This window comes from Pristiophorus japonicus, chromosome 1 (genome assembly GCF_044704955.1).
Source record: "Pristiophorus japonicus isolate sPriJap1 chromosome 1, sPriJap1.hap1, whole genome shotgun sequence".
In the NCBI taxonomy this organism is placed as follows: domain Eukaryota; kingdom Metazoa; phylum Chordata; class Chondrichthyes; family Pristiophoridae; genus Pristiophorus; species Pristiophorus japonicus.
In genome coordinates, this window is record NC_091977.1 from 100085730 (window position 1) to 100105395 (window position 19666).

Below are 19666 nucleotides of genomic sequence, written 5' to 3' on the forward strand. Positions count from 1 at the left end.
ATGTGGTGGGTCCCAACCTCGCTGCTGGCTCCAGCCCGTTCTGTACAAATGATTTTCTATTGATTGGACTTGGTAAGCCAGCCCAGCGCTTTTCCCAGACAATTGAAGGAAGCCTGTCTGATGATGTCATTTGATGACGGGTCATCAGCCGGTTTCCATAAAGGAACCATGTCCATATTCATTTTGACAGTTGTGCTGTTCGTGTTCTACAGCATTGAATTGCTGCAAACACTGACAAGCATTACACAAAGGTGCACGGCTGCACCCAGGCTCTCCCACAATTCCCTCCACATGCTTATGGAGTGAATCACAACACGCAGGGAGGTTCTGTCACCTGAAATGAATTCATGGTCACACAACTCCCGATGTCCTTACCTAACGTGATCCCTGAGCAGCATGAACCTTGTGGACAACCGAGTAAAATGGTAAGTTCAGCTCAAAATTCTTTTTAATAGGCTCTTAACAAGGTCATAATGACCTAAAATGCCTCCCCCCGCTGCTGCATGTTAGGTCTGTTCAGTAATGACAGACCCAACATCTGGGAAAGTAGCGTGGCGGCAGGTTGACAGTGGGGTCCCAACCTGCTGTCAATCATTTTAAATTTAACAGCTGACCTGCCACCAATCCTGTTCTCTGAGCGCCGGAAAAATTCCAGTCTTTATCTCTGTGTAATCATTCTTGGAAACTAATAGGTAGGTAATCACTCCTACTCCTGCTCCTAATTCTTATGTTCTTATGTTCCATATGCTTCAGATAGCCACATCTAAGTAATGCTGAAAATTCATTATTACCATAATCTATTGTAACCCTGTTGAGCCATATCTGTTTCTCCAATTTTCTTAAGAATTTAAAGATGTTTGTTACAAAATACATAGACAGAAGTTACAAGCCAATTGCCCACCCACAATGAATTTGAACAACAGTGAAAGATCAAAGTAAATTTTGAAAAGGTTTGGCATGTTTTCTGAAATCAGACACTGAGCTATAGAGATTTAACCTATGTCTGGGGACTTTATTACAATGCATTAGTATTACCCTTTTCTCTTTCAACATTCACGTTGTTTCACAGCTGACTTTTACTTAACTGCAGCAATGCACTAAAAATCACATGTAAGCTAGACAGATACTAAAGTATTCTAAAAGCATACTAAAGCATACCGAAAATGATAATACTTGGTTTTGAGTAAAAGGCACTCCACATTTTCTTATAGCTTCCATGGATTAGTAATGTCAGCCATATAATAGCCATGGGATTGATGTCAGCCTTAGATCAGTGGTAGCATCTTGCCTCTGAGTCTGGCTTCAAGCCCCACTTGAGACTTTAACACGTGATCTAGGCTGACACTTCAGTGCAATACTAAGGGAATGTTGAAATATTGGTAGGTGCTGTCTCTTGTATGAGACATTAAACAAAGACCCATCTGCCTTCTCAAGTGTTTGTATGAGATCCCATGGAAACTAGAGCACGAGTTTTCCTGGTGTTTTGGCCAACATTAGTTCCTCAATTAGCAGGTTATCTGGTCATTATCTCATTGCAAACTGGTTGCTACAAAGCACTTTTGGGATATCCTGAGGTTATGAAAGGTGTTATATAATAACTTACACAGCAGAATTCCATGCACAACTTAGTAATGATACCAAATATGTCATATTCTTTAACCTCACACTCTTCTATCTGCATGCCTGTGGGTGGATGTGTATGTGTGATGTCCTCCATAGTTGGATAGCCTAGCAACATTCACTGTCAAGACGCACACATAAATAATGCCCACTTGGGACAAAGTGCTAGAGTGTGACTGCTGGTCCATGACACTATACTCCAGTGAGCCAATGCCTTCAGAAAAGAGGAGAGAAAACTGGAGGGGAAAATTGAAAGAAAAACTTCTTTGGTGACTCAGTGGGGATAATTTAGACTTTGTGTAATAGTGTAAAATGGATGAAAAGTAAAATCAGCATCACATTTTATATCTTTTCAATAGAAATAAAAATCGGGAGAGATAAGAAATGGGCTGCCGATTCGCTATCACCGGTTTTGCACTATCGCACAAAGTCAAAATTACCTGCAGTGAGTAAGTACACCACATGGTGTGACAGGGAGCTATACAAACCAGGGAGACCTCAGGTTCAATCGTTGGTCTAAGTTGTGTGAGCTGAATTAATCAGCTAGTGATGTGGATATAATTGTTAGTCTCAGTGACCCAAACTAGGGAAGGGAAAAATCACTCCCAATTGCTATTCACTAACCATGCTGGAATATATATTTTTTTATGGACATCAAGCCCCTTTTACAGTTGAACAACCTGCTGACACTCATTCACCGTCCGGGCTCACACAAGAAGAATGACTTTAGCTGAATTACTACTCGGGCCTACGAAACTGTACCCAATGCGAGTCAGTACATTCAGAAGAGGAGAAAGCTGCAGGAGGAAAACAAATTAGTGCATAAATATTAATCTTTTACACAAATAAAATGTAGTCCTATATCATTTAAAATGTCATCCATCTTATAAGACAGTAAACCTGAAAACTGGTTGCAAACCAAATTTCCTTGGTGTGTTACATTTCACTTGTGTTATGGTGACAGAAATATAAGAACTAAAATGATAGCTACAAATCAATTGGAGCATTTGAATCTCTAACATAATTTGACATGTGCAAGGATGCTGTTGCAGTCCTTTAATGAGTGACCCGGTGACATTTAACAGTCAAGTTCTGAAGTCTCACTTGAAGATATCACGAGTCAGGAATCAAATTTATTTTCTCTGCCAGTTTCCATGTAATGCGATATTCCGTCATGAATTGTTATACAAGCAATTTCACACTTCCAGTTCCTGTTAGGCCAAAAGCAAATTTGAGCAAGTCCCATGAAAGCTGCACTGAAGTGAATGATGTGCTTTTCAAAGAAATATCCATTCCATCTCTGCCAAGTTATGTTTGGCTTGCAGGAGTTTAATGACATCTGCCAGTAACTATCCCACCCCATGGGCAATGTTTCTGGAGCCCACAGCCTATAATATCATCACACATACTATGCTGCAAAATGCATGGAATGATACAAGCCCTCTATTCAAAATAGACTTTGTCACCAGCTCTCATATAAACAGGGCGGAGACACAACATAAAGAAACATTGCTCGTGTAGGTTGACCACTACCCACTCTGGTTACGTCCCTAAACAGATAGGCATCACCGCAGTTCGAGGAACAATCATTTCACTAGAGGAACAATTTTTTCTTCTGCTTCTGGTAAGTGAATTGTATTTTAAAATGCTATTTTATGTATTTTGTTAAATTAACTCCCTTAATGCTGTGCTCCTCTATGGATCTCATTACTGTACTTCAAAAATTTGGCCATGTCTTTAAACATTTCAAGGTATTTATAGTGGATCACAATTGTTTCCAACTATTTCTACTAAGTGAGTTTGTATGATGTAAGGAGATCTTTGAATAAATGTGCTGTTGTTAAGAGCGAGTGTCAAATATGGCTGCCACATATTCTCAGCTGGAAGCCTGTCCTGATTTAAGCCAATCTTTCATCATATTAGATCCATCAACATTCTAGGAAATATGTACAGTAAATCATGTAGTGAGACTGCATTTCAAATTACAGGGTTGTAAATTCAGTAAAAATATTTTCTAAAGTTATATATTTGTGTCATAAATCTTATAAAATAAAAAGAATTTAACACTTTTTAAAGTGCAGGCTTGCTGTCAAATTAAGTGTTGTACAAATTCAAAGTAAAAAAAAAAGACTGACTAAAATAACATGCAATCCTTCTGATGCTTTAACTGAATTTAAATTAAGACATAATGATGATTTTAACTTATACTGATGATAAGTAACAATACTTGTAAATGGATTTGTAAATGAACAAATTGTGTTTCAAATAAAGAATCAAACTGGTGTTCAACCTATACAGTGTATGTCTGCAGGATACTCTAGAAGATGGTACAACATTTAGAAATGAGCATCAGTTCATATTAACAAAAAAAATCAATCTTACACTGAAACCATGCTTGCAAAAGATAAGGTGGTGTTAATTAAAATAGGTTTTATTTAGTGAAATGTTTAGAACTGTTGATGTTTTTAAGGCTGACGAGATTTTTTCTGGCATTATTTAACGTGAGTTTTTAGTTTAAATTATTTTCGTTCAGTGCATGGGTGCGTAGAATATTAAAAAGAAATCAGCACAAACATTTAAGAACAATGATGGAATATTCTGTAACTCATAATCTAAATTGCAATCGACTCGCTCCTCTAATGGTTCAATTGGCTAAGGCAGTGATTAACTGAGCCACACAGACCAAGAAGGATCCAGGTTCAGTCCCTGGTCTGTGCTGCATTGGCTGATCTTAGCTAGGGCAGCAGCTGGTACGCTGGAGCTGTCCTCAGTGCCTGTGGAGTAGTGAAGCAACAAAATGATCAGGGTTCCTATTCCTGATTGGTATCCAGCTACTGGAAGTGTGTACGTGAACATTAGGTGAAGACAGGATCGGGGTTGGCTGCAATCTACCTTGTGCTGTTTGTGCTGCACTTCAGGACTAGCTACTTAGGTGAGGTACCTTAGATTGACTGTAGAATGTACCTCAGCAGGTCACTGTGCAGGGTATGGAGGAAGGGAACAAAGTAGTGGAAAAGGGAGGGGATGGGAGGAAGTTGCAATTAAATCTTTGATATATGGAGTGATTTTATTAATTTTCAATAAAGTCATATTTTCTGTTACGTTTTCCTTTGCTAAAATTATACTTTTAAATGGTTCATGTAGGAACACAAACAGAACCAAATCAGAGGGTAAGAATGAAGTTGGAAAAAATAATTCTCAAAAATCTAATTGATAGAAGCACAGGAATATAAAAGCAACAAGGAGATTTTCTATTCACATACACCAGCTGTACAACTGGAGGTTGGTGAGGGTGGGGGGAGTTGGGGGGCAGAATTGGATGGCAAGTCGGAAAATGGAAATTGGGGAATCAGGAGATTCATTCTGCAAACCTCATTGAAGCTTCAAAAATATGGTAATTGGACAGGGTTTCTCTCCAGTGCATTTTCCATAATTTACGACATCATGTCTGTGTGCCTTCAAAGGTAGGTGGTAAAAGAAAAAAAGAGAAAACACTGAAATGCAAAAAAGAACAAGGACCTAAGTAAATACAGCAAAAGCAAACCAAAAATGCAAAATTAAAATATCCAAGTTCACTGTCACTTGCAAAATGAAGGAACACATAACCTGAAGAAGACGAAGAAACTACTTAATTTTCTACTTCTCCCTCTATAATAAGTAATGATCATTTTGCATTGCACTGAAAGATGCTGTTCCAAGGTTGGAATTTGATTAACTTTAAGCTGCTTGTAATCTGTGGCTATATCTCACTAGAAGCGCTGCTCAGTCATTTGGTGCAAAAAATGTACCATTTCCAGCGCATCATTCCTTAAACTGATAAACATGGGCATCAGCAAGATACAAAAAAGACTAAAATTGTGTTAGTAGAACCCTGAGAAAAGCAGGGTTCTGTTGCTGTGAAGATTGTCATAATGTACAGCTGTTGAATCACGAACTTCAGTCACAGTGTACTTATTTCTTCTAGGAAATGGACAGTTTGTCTTTCTTGTCCAATCGGGAGAGAGCAGCTGGCCCTAAATATGATCTGAAAACTATCTGGGAGAAGAAAATTGAGAAGCAGACGGAGTGGCTGGAGCAGGAAAGGTTGAGGTTGAATAAGAGTGCCCTTAGTAGGTGTGTTGTTTGATTATTTTGTAAATAAATTGTGCTTCAAGAGAGCATAGAGTTGACGTCTAGAAAATGTGTTTTATCACTTCACTGATAAAATTGCTTGTCCCTCTGGCTTAGGCTTTATAATTTACAGTTACTTTATATATTGCCAAAACTTAATGAAAATAATCAGTGAAACAAAGTGCAATGGAGCACCACTGTAAATTGTGATGGAATGAGGGATTACGAGTTCATATCCAGAGGGATGAATTTCTGCAGTGGTTCTTCCCTCCATCTGCCATAACTTTGGCAGAAGAGCTGCGGAAAAACGGTGTAAACAACATTTCCACTGAAGTTATGGTGGACAAGTAGGAGACATTTCCCCCCATGATAGAAAACAGGTGCAGGAGCAGGCGATTCGGCACTTCGAGCCTGCACCACCATTCAATATGATCATGGCTGATCATGCAACTTCAGTATTCCACTCCTGCCTTCTCTCCATACTCCCTGATCCCTTTAGCCGTAAGGGCCACATCTAACTCCCTTTTGAATACATTCAATGAACTGGACTCAACAACTTTCTGTGGTAGAGAATTCCATAGGTTCACCACTCTCTGGGTGAAAAAGTTTTTCCTCATCTCGGTCCTATATGGCTTACCCTTTATTCTTAGACTGTGACCCCTGGTTCTGGTCTTCCCCAACATCGGGAACATTCTTCCTGCATCTAACCTGTCCAATCCCGTCAGAATTTTATATGCTTCTATGAGATCCCCTCTCATTCTTCTAAATTCCAGTGACTATAAGCCTAGTCGATCCAGTCTTTCTTCATATGTCAGTCCTGCCATCCCGGGAATCAGCCTGGTGAATCTTCGCTGCACTCCCTCAATAGCAAGAATGCCCTTCCTCAGATTAGGAGACCGAAATTGCACACAATACTCAAGGTGTGGTCTCACCAAGGCCCTGTTCAATTGCAGCAAGACCTCCCTGCTCCTATACTCAAATCCTCTCACTATGAAGGCCAACATGCCATTTGCTTTCTTAACTGCTTGCTGTAGCTGCATGCCAACTTTCAATGACTGATGTACCATGACACCCAGGTCTCGTTGCACCGCCCCTTTTTACTAATCTGGCACCATTCAGATAATAATCTGCCTTCCTGTTTTTTCCACCAAAGTGGATAACTTCACACTTATCCACATTATACTGCATCTGCCATGCATTTGCCCGATCACCTAACCTGTCCAAGTCACCTTGCAGCCTCTTAGCGTCCTCCTCACAGCTCACACTGCCACCCAGCTTAGTGTCATCTGCAAACTTGGAGATATTACATTCAATTCCTCCATCTAAATCATTAATGTATATTGTAAATAGCTGGGGTCCCAGCACTGAACCTTGCGATACCCGACTAGTCACTGCCTGCCATTCTGAAAAGGACCCATTTATTCCCACTCTTTGCTTCCTGTCTGCCAACCAGTTCTCTATCCACATCAATACATTACCCCCCAATACCATGTGTCTTAATTTTGCACACTAATCTCTTGAATGGGATCTTGTCAAAAGCCTTTTGAAAGTCCAAAAACACCACATCCACTGGTTCTCCCTTATACACTCTACTAGTTACATCCTCAAAAAATTCTAGAAGATTTGTCAAGCATGATTTCCATTTCATAAATCCATGCTGACTTGGACCGATCCTGTCACTGCTTTCCAAATGCGCTGCTATTACATCTTTAATAATTGATTCCAGCATTTTCCCACTGCCGATGTCAGGCTAACCGGTCTATAATTCCCTGTTTTCTCTCTCCCTCCTTTTTAAAAAGTGGGGTTTCATTAGCCAGCCTCCAATCCATAGGAACTGATCCAGAGTCCATGGAATGTTGAAAAATGACCACCAATGCATCTACTATTTCCAGGGCCACTCCCTTAAGTACTCTGGGATGCAGACTATCAGGCACTGGGGATTTATCTGCCTTCAATCCCATCAATTTCCCTAACACCATTTCCGGACTAATAAGGATTTCCCTCAGTTCCCTCAGTTCCTCCTTCTCGCTAGACCCTTGGTCCCCAATAGTTTTGGGAGGTTATTTGTGTCTTCCTTAGTGAAGACAGAACCAAAGTATTTGTTCAATTGGTCTGCCATTTCTTTGTTCCCCATTATGAATTCACCTGATTTTGACTGCAAGGGACCTACATTAGCCTTCACTAATCTTTTTCTCATATCGATAGAAGCTTTTGCAGTTAGTTTTTATGTTCCCTGCAAGCTTACTCTCATACTCTATTTCCCTCCTCCTAATTAAATCCTTTGTCCTTCTCTGCTGAATTCTAAATGTCTCCCAGTCCTCAGGTTTGCAGCTTTTTCTGGCCAATTTATATGCCTCTTCCTTGAATTTAACACTATCCCTAATTTCCCTTGTTAACCACGGTTGAGCCACCTTCCCCGTTTTATTTTTACGCCAGACAGGGATGTACAATTGTTGTAGTTCATCCATGTTATCTTTAAATGTCTGCCATTACCTATCTACCGTCAACCCTTTAAGTATCAATCGCCAGTCTATCCAACCAATTCACGTCTCATACCATTGAAGTTACTTTTCTTTAAGTTCAGGACCCTAGTCTCTGAATTAACTGTGTCACTCTCCATCTTAATGAAGAACTCTGCCATATTATGGTCACTCTTCCCCAAGGGGCCTCGCATGACAAGATTGCTCATTAATCCTCTCTCATTACACAAGACCCAGTCTAGGATGGCCTGCTCTCTAGTTGGTTCTGTTATGTCTTCAGATACTCTAACAATGACTCCACGAGACAATGTATTGTGCTTGAACTGTAGTGACCTTAGTCCACTTAATGTAACTCCAGAGTGAGGATCATACATGGAGGCCTTTTATACTAGGCCTGGCACACCTGTACAGGTAACCTACAAGTCTCTCACTGCAGTGCCCTCTGGTGGCACACCTTTTAATAGTGCACCCAATAACCATGTAGGATACATGACATCACTCTCCCCCAAGCCTTCAGTGCAAATCACCTTTGCATTGACTGTGCTCTGGGCTTAGCTCTATCTGGTTGACCCTTGGCGGGTCGTTTCCATCTTGGATGAGTAGGTGGTGTTTCATTGGCAGTAGAGTTACTGGTGATTTCTGTTTGCGTGTCCATGACCACTCCATTCTCTCCCCCGCCACATAAAGATTGTGTCATTGGCTCATTACATTCATATACATTCAAGTCCCCAAAAAAATTTTGCATTTACAGTATTGCATCCGTGGTACATTTTTGGAATATTCTTGGAGTCAGTGCTGGGGTCAGCACCAGTGCATGAGGACATGTTAGTGCCAGGACTGCTGGATGCTGTCCAAGTAGTCAGGTAGTGGCGCCGTGCCCAGTGCTGGCAGTGGGAACCCGGTTGGCTCAAGTTGCCTGCTCTCGGGGCTTTTGCCGTTGCTTCTAGAGTTGGGCAGGTTCACAGATGCCTGTGACCTCCCTGTCCTCTCCTTGAGCCCTGGGTCACTGTTGCTCCCTGAGGAGCAGTCGTCTAGCAGTGCACAGGGAACTGCTGACTCGTTTACCTGGGCGTTATTTGGTTTGGGATCCTGGCTGGTCCCAGTCCCATTTGGGAAACCCGTTGCAGGTGACCCTTCGTTCCCGGGTGTAGCCTTGGTGGCGATAGGGTCTGGGGGCTGCACCTTAGTGCAGTTTGCTCTTTCAGGCTCGTGGCGGTTGGTGCCATCGGGTACCTGAAAGGTGGAGCCGATCGGGGGCAGGGTATCGATACCGTTGCCCTCCTGACATCGCTTACTCTGCAGCTTGTATATATTAGCTGCTTGTGGCCACACTGGTCCCAGGGACGCAGGCTACAACATTGGGTAGCTCGCTGGACCTGTGTGCTCCCGATGGGTATTTGCCCGCTGCATTGACTGTATGCAGCTGAAATTCTACATCGCACAACGTTTCATTACTTATTGTACATAACCTGTCGCTCCGATTGCAATCGCATGACTTTTCCTTGCTTATTGCATATACACAACTCTGATCATCAATTACATATTTTACATCTAACTCACAGTTGCTGTTACATTGATTGAGAGTGTGGAACTGTCCCTTTAAGTGTGGTGAGTTGCAGGCCTCCTTTAAGAGAGCCTTGCTATCTTTACCCCAATCCTCTACTTCGCTTGGTGCCACGTGTTGCTCCATCAGTGCTGTACCTCGTGGTCCGGCCGCCGCCATCTTTTTCTTCAGCGCCTCACCTCGTGGTCTGGGCGCCATCTTTTTTTTATCCACGATGTCGATTGCTGTGATCCTCTTCTCCCCGGGTTCCTCCACTGAAGCTGGGAAGTTGCCTCTGGGTCTGATTCCCTTCCTCCAGAGTCCTGTCACTGGAGCCTGGAAGGTGCGTTCAGGTCGTCTCAGCTGGATCATCTCCACGCAGTCGTGCTGTGCCTCGGGTGCTGTGTTGGCCTGCTCTCTGGTGCCGGATCCAACCTCAGGTGGGGGTTTGCTTTGCCTCTGAGCGCGGGAGACATCGATCGCTGGAGGGATGAAATCTTTCCAGCTCCAATGGATCTTGTCCATCCACCTTCTTCCGAGTAGCGTTGGTCCATCACCTGCAACAATCCACAGAGGTAACTTGCGCACCGCGCTATCCTGGAGTACCTTTAATGCCGTACTACCAACGACTGGGATAAGTTCATCGGTGTAGGTGCGCAGCTTTGCCTGAACCGGGACCAACTTGGGCCGTTCAGCCTGATTGTTCCATAGCCTCTCAAAAGCTTATTGATTCATTACTGACTGGCTCACCCCTGTGTCCACTTCGATGAAGACTGGAACGGCGTTTATCTCGACTTCCATCCTCAACGGAGAACATTTGCTCGTGCAGCAAAACATGCTATATAGCTCATCGTGGGGCTGAGCTGCCTCTTTGACTATCGTTTCATAATCCGCGCTGGATTCATGGCCATCTGCAAACTCTTCATCAACTCTGGAGCATCCGCGATACCGAGGATGTCGTGAATAGCATGTTTAGTGAGTTGGTCACACCGTAGGTAAAGGTTACTCAGGCAGGTAGGGAATGGGTGACCATCAGGCAGAGCAGTGGAAGGAAGGTAGTGCAGGGGTCCCCTGCGGTCATCCCCCTCCAAAACAGATACACCGTTTTGGGTACTGTTTGATGAGATGACTCATCAGGGGAAGGCAGCAGCAGCCAAGTTCATGGCACCATGGGTGGCTCTGCTGCACAGGAGGGCAGGAAAAAGAGTGCAAGAGCTATAGTGATAGGGGATTCTATTGTAAGGGGAATAGATAGACGTTTCTGTGACCACAATCGAGACTCCAGGATGGTATGTTGCCTCCTTGGTGGAAGGGTCAAGGATGTCTCGGAGCGGCTGCAGGTCATTTTGGAGGGGGAAGGTGAATAGTCAGTTGTCGTGGTGCATATAGGTACCAATGATATAGATACAAAATGGGATGAGGTCCTACAAGCTGAAATTAGGGAGCTAGGAGTTAAATTAAAAATCTCAGGATTGCTACCAGTGCCATGTGCTAGTCAGAGTAGAAATAGCAGGAGAGTTAAGATGAATACATGGCTTGAGGAATGGTGCAAGAAGGAGGGATTCAAATTCCTGGAACATTGGAACCGGTTCTGGAGGAGCTGGGACCAGTACAAACCGGACAGTCTGCACCTGGGCAGGACCGGAACCAATGTCCGAGGGGGAGTGTTTGCAAGTGCTGTTGGGGAGGGTTTAAACTAATATGGCAGGGGGATGGGAATCTATGCAGGGAGACAGATGGAAGTAAAATGGGGGCAGAAGCAAAAGGTATAAAGGAGATAAGGAAACGTGGAGAGCAGAGAAATCAAAGGCAAAAATCAAAAAGGGCCACATTGCATCATAATTCTAAAAGGACGAAGAGTGTTAAAAAAACAAGCCTGAAGGCTCTGTGTCTCAATGCGAGGAGCATTCGTAATAAAGTGGATGAATTAACTGCGCAGATAGCTGTTAGCGGATATGATGTAATTGGGATTACGGAGATATGGCTCCAGGGTGACCAAAGCTGGGAACTCAACATTCAAGGGTATTCAATATTCAGGAAGGAAAGACAGAAAGGAAAAGGAGGTGGGGTAGCGTTGCTGGTTAAAGAGGAGATTAACGCAATAGTAAGGAAGGACATTAGCTTGGATGATGTGGAATCTGTATAGGTTGAGCTGCGGAACACCAAAGGGCAGAAAACACTAGTGGGAGTTGTATACAGACCACCAAACAGTGGTAGTGAGGTTGGGGATGGCATCAAACAGGAAATTAGGGATGCGTGCAATAAAGGTACAGCAGTTAGCATGGGTGACTTTATCTACAAATAGATTGGGCTAACCAAACTGGTAGCAATACAGTGGAGGAGGATTTCCTGGAATGTATAAGGGATGGTTTTCTAGACCAATATGTCGAGGAACCAACTAGAGAGCAGGTCATCCTAGACTGGGTCTTGTGCAATGAGAGAGGATTAATTGGCAATCTTGTTGTGAGAGGCCCCTTGGGGAAGATGGACCATAATATGGTCGAATTCTTCATTAAAATGGAAAGTGACACAGTTAATTCAGAGACTAGGGTCCTGAACTTAAAGAAAGATAACTTTGCTGGTATGTGACATGAATTGGTTAGGGTAGACTAGCAAATGATACTAAAAGGGTTGATGGTGGATAGGCAATGGCAGACATTTAAAGATCACATGGATGAACTTCAACAATTGTACATCCCTGTCTGGCGTAAAAATAAAACGGGGAAGGTGGCTCAACCATGGCTAACAAGGGAAATTAGGGATAGTGTTAAATCCAAGGAAGAGCCATATAAATTGTCCAGAAAAAGCAGCAAACCTGAGAAATTTAGAATTCAGCAGAGGAGGACAAAGGGTTTAATTGGGGGGGGGGGGGGAATAGAGTATGAGAGTAAGCTTGCAGGGAACATAAAAACTGACTACAAAAGCTTCTATAGGTACGTGAAGAGAAAACGATTCGTGAAGGTAAATGTAGTTCCCTTGCAATCAGAATCAGGTGAATTTATAATGGGGAACAAAGAAATGGCAGACCAATTGAACAAATACTTTGGTTCGGTCTTCACTGAGGTAGACACAAATAACCTTCCGGAAATACCAAGGCACCATGGGTCTGGCGAGAAGGAGGAACTGAAGTCTATCCTTATTAATCAGGAAAATTTGTTAGGAAAATTGATGGGATTGAAGGCCGATAAATCCCCAGGGCCTGATAGTCTGCATCCCAGAGTATTAAGGAAGTGGCCCTAGAAATAGTAGATGCATTGGTTGTCATTTTCCAACATTCTATAGACGTTGGATCAGTTCCTATGGATTGCAGGGTAGCTAATGTAACCATACTTTTTAAAAAAGGAGGGAGAGAGAACACAGGGAATTATAGACCGGTTAGCCTGACATCGGTAGTGGGGAAAATGTTGGAATCAATTATTAAAGAAGTAATAGCAGCGCATTTGGAAAGCAGTGACAGAATCAGTCCAAGTTAGCATGGATTTATGAAAGGAAAATCATGCTTGACAATCTTCTAGAATTTTTTGAGGATGTAACTAGTAGAGTGGACAAGGGAGAACCAGTGGATGTGATGTATTTGGACTTTCAAAAGGCTTTTGACAAGATCCTACACAAGAGATTAGTGTGCAAAATTAAAGCACATGGTATTGGGGGTATTGACATGGATAGAGAACTGGTTGGCAGACAGGAAGCAAAGAATAGGAATAAATGGGTCCTTTTCAGAATGGCAGGCAGTGACTAGTGGGGTACCGCAAGGTTCAGTGCTGGGCCCCCAGCTATTTACAATATACATTAATGATTTAGACGAAGGAATTGAATGTAATATCTCCAAGTTTGCAGATGACACTAAGCTGGGTGGCAGTGTGAGCTGTGAGGAGGATGCTAAGAGGCTGCAGGGTGACTTGGACAGGTTAGGTGAGTGGGCAAATGCATTGGAGATGCAGTATAATGTAGATAAATATGAGGTTATCCATTTTGGTGGCAAAAACAGGGAGGCAGAATATTATCTGAATGGCGACAGATTAGGAAAAGGAGCAGTGCAACGAGACCTGGGTGTCATGGTACATCAGTCATTGAAAGTTGGCATGCAGGTACAGCAGGCGATGAAGAAGGCAAATGGCATTTTGGTCTTCATAGTGAGAGGATTTGAGTATAGGAGCATGGAGGTCTTACTGCAGTTGTACAGGGCCTTGGTGAGGCCACACCTTGAATATTGTGTACAGTTTTGGTCTCCTAATCTGAGGAAGGACGTTCTTGCTATTGAGGGAGTGCAGCGAAGGTTCACCAGACTGATTCCCGGGATGGCAGGACTGACATATGAAAAAAGACTGGATCGACTAGGCTTATATTCACTGGAATTTAGAAGAATGAGAGGGGATCTCATAGAAGCATATAAAATTCTGACGGGATTGGACAGGTTAGATGCAGGAAGAATGTTCCCGTTGTTGGGGAAGTCCAGAACCAGGGGTCACTGTCTTAGGATAAGGAGTAAGCCATTTAGGACTGAGAGTACTTAAGGAAGTAGCCCTAGAAAATGTGGATACATTGGTGATCATTTTCCAACAGTCTATCGACTCTGGATCAGTTCCTGTGGACTGGAGGGTAGCTAATGTAACCCCACTTTTTAAAAAGGAGGGAGAGAGAAAACAGGGAATTAAAGACTGGTTAGCCTGACATCGGTAGTGGGAAAATGTTGGAATCAATTATTAAAGATGAAATAGCTGCACATTTGAAAAGCAGTGATGAGATCAGTCCAAGTCAGCACGGATTTATGAAAGAGAAATCCTGCTTGGCAAATCTTCTAGAATTCTTTTGAGGATGTAACTGGTAGAGTGGATAAGGGAGAACCAGTGGATGTGGTGTATTTGGACTTTCAAAAGGCTTTTGACAAGGTCCCACAGAAGAGATTGGTGTGCAAAATTAAAGCACATGGTATTGGGGGTAGTGTACTGACGTGGATAGAGAACTGGTTGGCAGACAGGAAGCAGAGAGTCGGGATAAACGGGTCCTTTTCAGAATGGCAGACAGTGACTAGTGGGGTGCCGCAGGGCTCAGTGCTGGGTCCCCAGCTATGTACAATATACATTAATGATTTGGATGAGGGATTTGAGTGTAATATCCCCAAGTTTGCAGATGACACTAAGCTCGGTGGCGGTGTGAGCTGTGAGGAGGACGCTAAAAGGCTGCAGGATGACTTGGACAGGGTAGATGAGTGGGCAAACGCATGGCAGATGCAGTATAATGTGGATAAATGTGAGGTTATCCACTTTGGTGGAAAAAACACGAAGGCAGAATATTATCTGAATGGCGGCAGTTTGGAAAAGAGGAGGTGCAACGAGGCCTGTGTGTCATGGTGTATCAGTCATTGAAATTTGGCATGCAGGTACAGCAGGCGATGAAGAAGGCAAATGGTATGTTGTACTTCATAGCTAGGGGATTTGAGTATAGGAGCAGGGAGGTCTTACTGCAGTTGTACAGGGCCTTAGTGAGGCCTCACCTGGAATATTGTGTTCAGTTTTGGTCTCCTAATCTGAGGAAGGACGTTCTTGCTATTGAGGGAGTGCAGCGAAAGTTCACCAGACTGATTCCCGGGATAGCAGGACTGACATATGAGGAGAGACTGGATCGACTGGGCCTGTATTCACTGGAGTTTAGAAGGATGAGAGGGGATCTCACAGAAACATATAAAATTCTGATGGGTCTGGACAGGTTAGATGCAGGAAGAATGTTCCTGATGTTGGGGAAGTCTAGAACCAGGGGACATAATCTAAGGATAAGAGGTAAGCCATTTAGGACTGAGATGAGGAGAAACTTCTTCATTCAGAGAGTTGTTAACCTGTGGAATTCCCTACAGCAGAGAGTTGTTGATGCCAGTTCATTGGATATATTCAAGAGGGAGTTAGATATGGCCCTTTTGGCTAAAGGGGTCAAGGTGTACGGAGAGAAAGCAGGAAAAGGGTACTGAGGTGAATGATCAGCCATGATCTTATTGAATGGTGGTGCAGGCTCGAAGGGCCAAATGGCCTACTCCTGCACCTATTTTCTATGTTTCTATGTTTCTATGAGGAGAAACTTCTTCACTCAGAGAATTGTGAACCTGTGGAATTCTGTACCACAGAAAGTTGTTGAGGCCAGTTTGTTAGATATATTCAAAAGGGAGTTAGATCTGGCCCTTACGGCTAAAGGGATCAAAGGGTATGGCGAGAAAGCAGGAATGAGGTATCGAAGTTGCATGATCAGCCATGATTATATTGAATGGTGGTGCAGGCTCGAAGGGCCGATTGGCTTACTCCTGCACCTATTTTCTGTGTTTCTATGTAACACAGTGAGTCATATTTCTTTTACACATTCACTGGAGGTGGCCCTTTTTGCTGCAGCCTTTACATACGTTGTCTTTAAAACAGCTCTGGTGAGCCCTATGATTCCCTCTGCAATGCTAGCATGGTGCTACTCGATTAGCCCCCCACGGCGGACTCTGAGTTAAGGGACTCGGGGGCCTGTTTTCTCTCTCCTCTGCGAAGATTCACGTTGAACAGTCCAGCCTCTAAAAGGCACTACTCTGTGCACCGTACTTGCCGGGTTTGAGTCCTGACGATGAGTCATCCGCCTAGTGCCGCAGGTCGAGGTCATGAATGCTTGGATCACAGAGATGGCCTTCTGCAGTGTGACTGTGATATCCGCAGATAGTAGTTTATGAAGAAAGCCCTCATGGCCGATTCCGATGACAAAGATATCCTGCAGCGCTTCGATGAGGTGGTCGGTGAAATTACACGGTGCCGCCAGCCTCCTGAGGTCTGCAGCATATTTTACGATCTCCTGGCCCTCGGGCCGTTGGTGTGTGTAAAACCGGTGTCTAGCTGTGAGGATGCTTTCTTTAAGCTTCAGTTGTTCTTGGATCAGCGTTACAAGCTCCTCATATGTCTTGGTCGTTGTCTTCGCTGGTGCCAGCAAGTCCCTGATGAGGCCTTAGACGGTGGGCCCACAACTGGTTAGCAGGATAGCTCTGCGCTTATCAGCCAGTGTGGCTGGATTGTTGCCTGCCAGGTCGTTTACTATGAAGAAATGGTCGAGCCTCTCCCCAAAGGCTTCCCAATCATCACCATTGGCGAACTGCTGCAACGTACCAAGATTAGCCATTTTCGTGTGAAGGTCCGTAATCTTGTCGCCAATTGTTATGTCTTCAGATGCTCTAATAATGACTCCACGAAACAGTTTGTTGTGCTTGAACTGTAGTGACCTTAGTCCATTTAATGTAACTCCAGAGTGATCATACATGGTGGCCTGCCTTTTATACTAGGCCTGGCACACCTGTACAGGTAACTTATAAGTCTCCCACTGTGGTGCCCTCTGGTGGCATACCTTGTAATAGTATAAGCAGTAACCATGTAGGATACATGACAGGTTTCTCGACATATTGGTCTAGAAAACCATCCCTTATGCACTCCAGGAGATCCTCCTCCACAGTATTGCTACCAGTTTGGTTAGCCTAACCTAAATGTAGATTAAAGTCACCCATGATAATTGTTGTACCTTTATTGTTAAGTTTGTCAACATCCTTCGCCTGCTTCACGATGACGTTACACGAGGTAGGCAAAATCATAAAACAGCTCAAGAATAACAAGGCTACGGGTGCAGATGGAATCCCTGCTGAGGCGCTAAAGTATGGTGGAGAGGTGCTGTTGGCGCGGATACATGACCTCATCTCTCTCATTTGGAGGGAGGCGAGCAAGACGGGAGATCTGAGAGATGCAGTGATTGTGACCATTTTTTAAAAAGGGGACAAGTCCGACTGCGGCAACTACAGAGGAATCTCCCTGCTATCAGCCACTGGGAAAGTTGTCGCTCGAGTTCTCCTCAATCATCTTCTCCCTGTGGCCGAGGAGCTCCCCTCGGAATCACAATGCGGATTTCGTCCCCTATTGAGCACAACAGACATGATCTTTGCAGCGCGACAGTTGCAGGAAAAATACAGGGAGCAACGCCAGCCCTTATACATGACCTTTTTCGATCTTACAAAGGTCTTTGACACTGTCAACTGTGAGGGTTTATGGAGCGTCCTCCTCCGTTTCAGATGCTCCCAAAAGTTTGTCAACATCCTTCGCCTGCTTCACGATCACATGCAGGCCGTGATCCTTACCAACGGATCTATTACAGACCCAATCCACGTCCGGACTAGGGTCAAACAGGGCTGCGTCATCGCTCTAACCCTCTTCTCAATCTTCCTCGGTGCCATGTTCCACCTCACAATCAACAAGCTCCCCGCTGGAGTGGAACTAAACTACAGAACCAGTGAGAAGCTGTTTAACCTACGCCGCCTCCAGGCCAGGTCCAAGATCACCCCAACCTCTGTCGTTGAGCTGCAGTATGCGGACGACGCCTGCGTCTGCTCACATTCAGAGGCTGAGCTTCAGGATATAGTCAATGTATTCACTGAGGCATATGAAAGCATGGGCCTTACGCTTAACATCCATAAGACAAAGGTCCTCCACCAGCCTGTCACCACCGCTCAGCACTGCCCTCCAATCATCAAGATCCACGGCGCGGCCCTGGACAACGTGGACCATTTTCCATATCTCTGGAGCCTCTTATCAACAAAGGCAGACATTGAAGCGGAGATTCAGTATCGCCTCTAGTGCGCCAGTGCAGCCTTCGGCTGTCTGACGAAAAGAGTGTTTGAAGACCAGGCCCTCAAATCTACCACCAAGCTCATGGCTGTAGTAATGTCTGCCCTCCTGTATAGATCTGAGGCATGGACGATGTACAGAAGACACCTCAAGTCGCTGGAGATATATCACCAATGATGTCTCCGCAAGATCCTGCAAATCCCTGGGAGGACAGGCGCACCAACATCAGTGTCCTCGACCAGACTAATGTCCCCAGTATTGAAGCACTGACCACACTCGATCAGCTTCACTGGGCAGGCCATATAGTTTGCATGCCAGATATGAGACTCCCTAAGCAAATGCTTTATGCAGAGCTCCTTCATGGTAATCGAGCCAAAGGAGGACAGCGGAAATGTTATAAGGACACTCTCAAAGCCTCCCTGGTAAAGTGCGACATCACCACTGACACCTGGGAGACCCTGGCCAAAGACCGCCCGAGTTGGAGAAAATACATCCGGGAGGGCGTTGAGCTCTTCGAGTCTCAACGCAAGGAGCATGAAGAGGCCAAGCGCAGGCAGCGGGAGGAGCACACAGCAAACCAGCCCCACCAACCCCTTCCCTCGATGAATGTCTGTCCCACCTGTAACAGGGTCTGTGGCTCTCATATCGGACTGTTCAGCCATCAAAGAACTCACTTTGGGAATGGAAGCAAGTCCTCCTCGATTCCGAGGGACTGCCTATGATGATGATGATTGCAGGCATCCCTAATTTCCTGTTTGATGCCATCCCCAACCTCACTATTACTGTTTGATGGTCTGTACACAACTCTCACTAACGTTTTCTGCCCTTTGGTGTTTTGCAGCTCTACCCATATAGATTCACATCATCCAAGCTAATGTCCTTCCTTACTATTGTGTTAATCTCTGCTTTAACCAGTAACACTACCCCACCTCCTTTTCCTTTCTGTCTATCCTTCCTGAATATTGAATATCCCTGGATGTTGAGTTCCCAGCCTTGGTCACCGTAATCCCAATTACATCACATCTGTTAACCGCTATCTACACAGTTAATTCATCCACCTTATTAAGAATGCTCCTTGCATTGAGACTCAAAGCCTTCAGGCTTATTTTTTTAGCACTCTGTCCTTTTAGAATAATGTCGTAATGTGGCCCTTTTTGATTTTTGCCCTTAATTTCTCTGCCCTCCACTCTTACTTTTCTCCTTCCTACCTTTTGCTTCTGGCCCCATTTTACTTCCCTCTGCCTCCCTGCATAGATTCCCATCCCCCTGCTATATTAGTTTAAACCCTCCCC

General features: G+C 44.2%; 1 protein-coding gene across 1 annotated transcript in view; it reads left to right on the forward strand.

Moving 5' to 3' along the window:
* Positions 1-374: 374 nt before the first annotated feature.
* The window catches only part of LOC139228956 (protein FAM240C), a 31325-nt gene continuing 12033 nt past the window's right edge, over positions 375-19666 (forward strand). Inside the window, exons 1-3 of the mRNA XM_070860579.1 lie at positions 375-425; positions 3179-3244; positions 5585-5733. Coding sequence (XP_070716680.1) covers positions 423-425; positions 3179-3244; positions 5585-5733 — 218 coding nt within the window. The 5' untranslated portion in view covers positions 375-422. The remainder of the gene's footprint in view (positions 426-3178; positions 3245-5584; positions 5734-19666) is intronic.